This window comes from Olea europaea, chromosome 2 (genome assembly GCF_002742605.1).
Source record: "Olea europaea var. sylvestris chromosome 2, O_europaea_v1, whole genome shotgun sequence".
Lineage (NCBI taxonomy): Eukaryota > Viridiplantae > Streptophyta > Magnoliopsida > Lamiales > Oleaceae > Olea > Olea europaea.
The window spans coordinates 7,314,273-7,316,205 of record NC_036238.1 but is presented as its reverse complement, the minus strand read 5'-3'; the positions used below and the strand labels follow the sequence as shown (position 1 = coordinate 7,316,205).

The 1,933-nt window shown below is 36.9% G+C and overlaps 1 protein-coding gene across 1 annotated transcript; it reads right to left on the bottom strand.

The window, feature by feature from the left end:
* Nucleotides 1-806: 806 nt before the first annotated feature.
* On the bottom strand, nucleotides 807-1,520 carry LOC111371838 (uncharacterized mitochondrial protein AtMg00820-like). Its single transcript, XM_022994012.1, has 2 exons — nucleotides 1,327-1,520; nucleotides 807-1,014 (listed from the first exon to the last, which is right to left on the bottom strand). Exons 1-2 carry the CDS (start codon nucleotides 1,518-1,520, stop codon nucleotides 807-809), a joined length of 402 nt encoding a protein of 133 aa, XP_022849780.1.
* Between the last annotated feature and the right edge of the window lie 413 nt (nucleotides 1,521-1,933).

The following is a 1,933-nucleotide window of genomic DNA, read 5'->3' as shown; positions in this document are numbered from 1 at the left end:
AAAGCTATTAGCCAAGGTGGAGGTAAATGCAGATGATTCTGATGACATACTGGTTGTGAGAGAGGCTATTCTGAACCCTGAAGAATCAAACATACTGACTTTGAAGCCCATTACAAAAATTGAGGACTTTGACGTAGATGATTGTGTGATTTTGGATGGTGACTCGGATAAGCTGTTTGTAGTTGAAGCAGATAACAAACTCTGCATCTGTTGGTAGTTAAGTTCCTATTTATCATTCTGTGAATTTAGTTTTTTACATAATTTCTCATCAACACATTCAAAAAAAAAAAATCCATGCCAAAACAAGCAATCATAAACTCATATTTATGAACAATCATGCAATTTATGGTAATTTTCGTAAATGCTAATACAAATCGACTTAAGCAAATTCGTTACAGAATTGGAGTAGATTGAATAAATGATTTTTAGGTGGTAACAATAATGAAACAAGACACAGAATCAAGTGGAATTATATAGATAAATTTCATTAAAGTAGTTTAGTTTCTCAAAGACCAAAGCAACTCTAATAAATATTGCTTCCTCACAATCTTAAATGGATGTTATATAATATAGTAATTTATTGACGTACTGTGTTGAATCTATAATATAGGTAGTACATTAAAATCCTTTTGAAATTACCTAAATTATTTGTTATAATGGAGTTAAAAGTTTGACAATTTTGCCAGGCTAATGTTACTGTATATATTAATGTTTTCGCAATACATATTTTATTAGCCAAATTGCACATGTTTTGCATGATTCACGCTGAAGGCACTTTTTCACATACTTATGTGCTTATATATCGTTTACAGAATCTGCCTTGTTTGCTTGATTTTTCTGGCAACAACACTTGTAAAAGATAATAACATGTTAAGACAAGCAACAATAAACTTGTATTCATGAACAATTGTGCAATTTATTGTTGAGTCAGTGCCTATAATGTCATCAACATATATAAGAATGAAGATGGAGCCAACTGGGGAGTGTGAGTAAATTAGAGAAGCATCAGAGTGGCTGTAAGTGAACTAATGGTCCAATAAGAAAGAGCGAAGATGTTGAAACCAAGCACGGAGGCTTGTTTAAGGTCATAGAGAGCCTTATAAAGACGACACATATGGTGTGGCCAAGAGGGATCATGGTAACCTAGGGGTTGTTTTGTGTAGACCTCTTCTTGTAGGACCCGATTTAAGAAGGCATTTTGAACATCAAGTTGTTGGAGGAGGCCAATTATAGGAAGTAGCAACGGTAAGGATGGTGCGAATCGTAGCTGGTTTGACCATTGGACTAAATGTTTCATCAAAGTTAAGACCTTCCATTCAATTAAACCTCTTGGCCACAAGACTTGCTTTGTAACAATCAATGGACCCATCCGGTTTACGTTTCACTTTAAACACCCATTTACAACCTATAACGTTCATCGAAGGAGATGCTGGAACTAGTGTCCATGTGTTATTACGCATGAGAGCATTATACTCATCGTCCATAGCCAACATCCAATGAGGATATCGAGAAGCAACCATAAAGCTGGTAGGCTTGTGATTTAAGGGATTGAATAATATAATGGATAATGCATGGGATAGGGGGTGATGACTGGGTTGAGAGTAGAGGAAGGAGAGGGAGGAAAACTTTTTTAGAGAGTTTGGGGAGTCAGGAGAAAAGGAGGGAGAAGCATTGGTTAGTATCTGGAAGGAGAGATCTGGGCAATTGTCGTTACGTGTAGGGGTAAGCTGGAGAGTTGAGCTAATATGAGATGAAAGTAGGTCCAAAGTAAGGTTCTAGGAAGGAGAATGTATACCTAACTTAGGGAAAGGGGGGGCCAAAGAAGATGAAGACCCATGCGTTAGTCAGGAAAGTTTACTGGAAGGATCAATTGGGCTCAATAAGGGAGAAGAATTGGTCTCAATCTCGGATGGGTGCGACTAGGGAATCAATA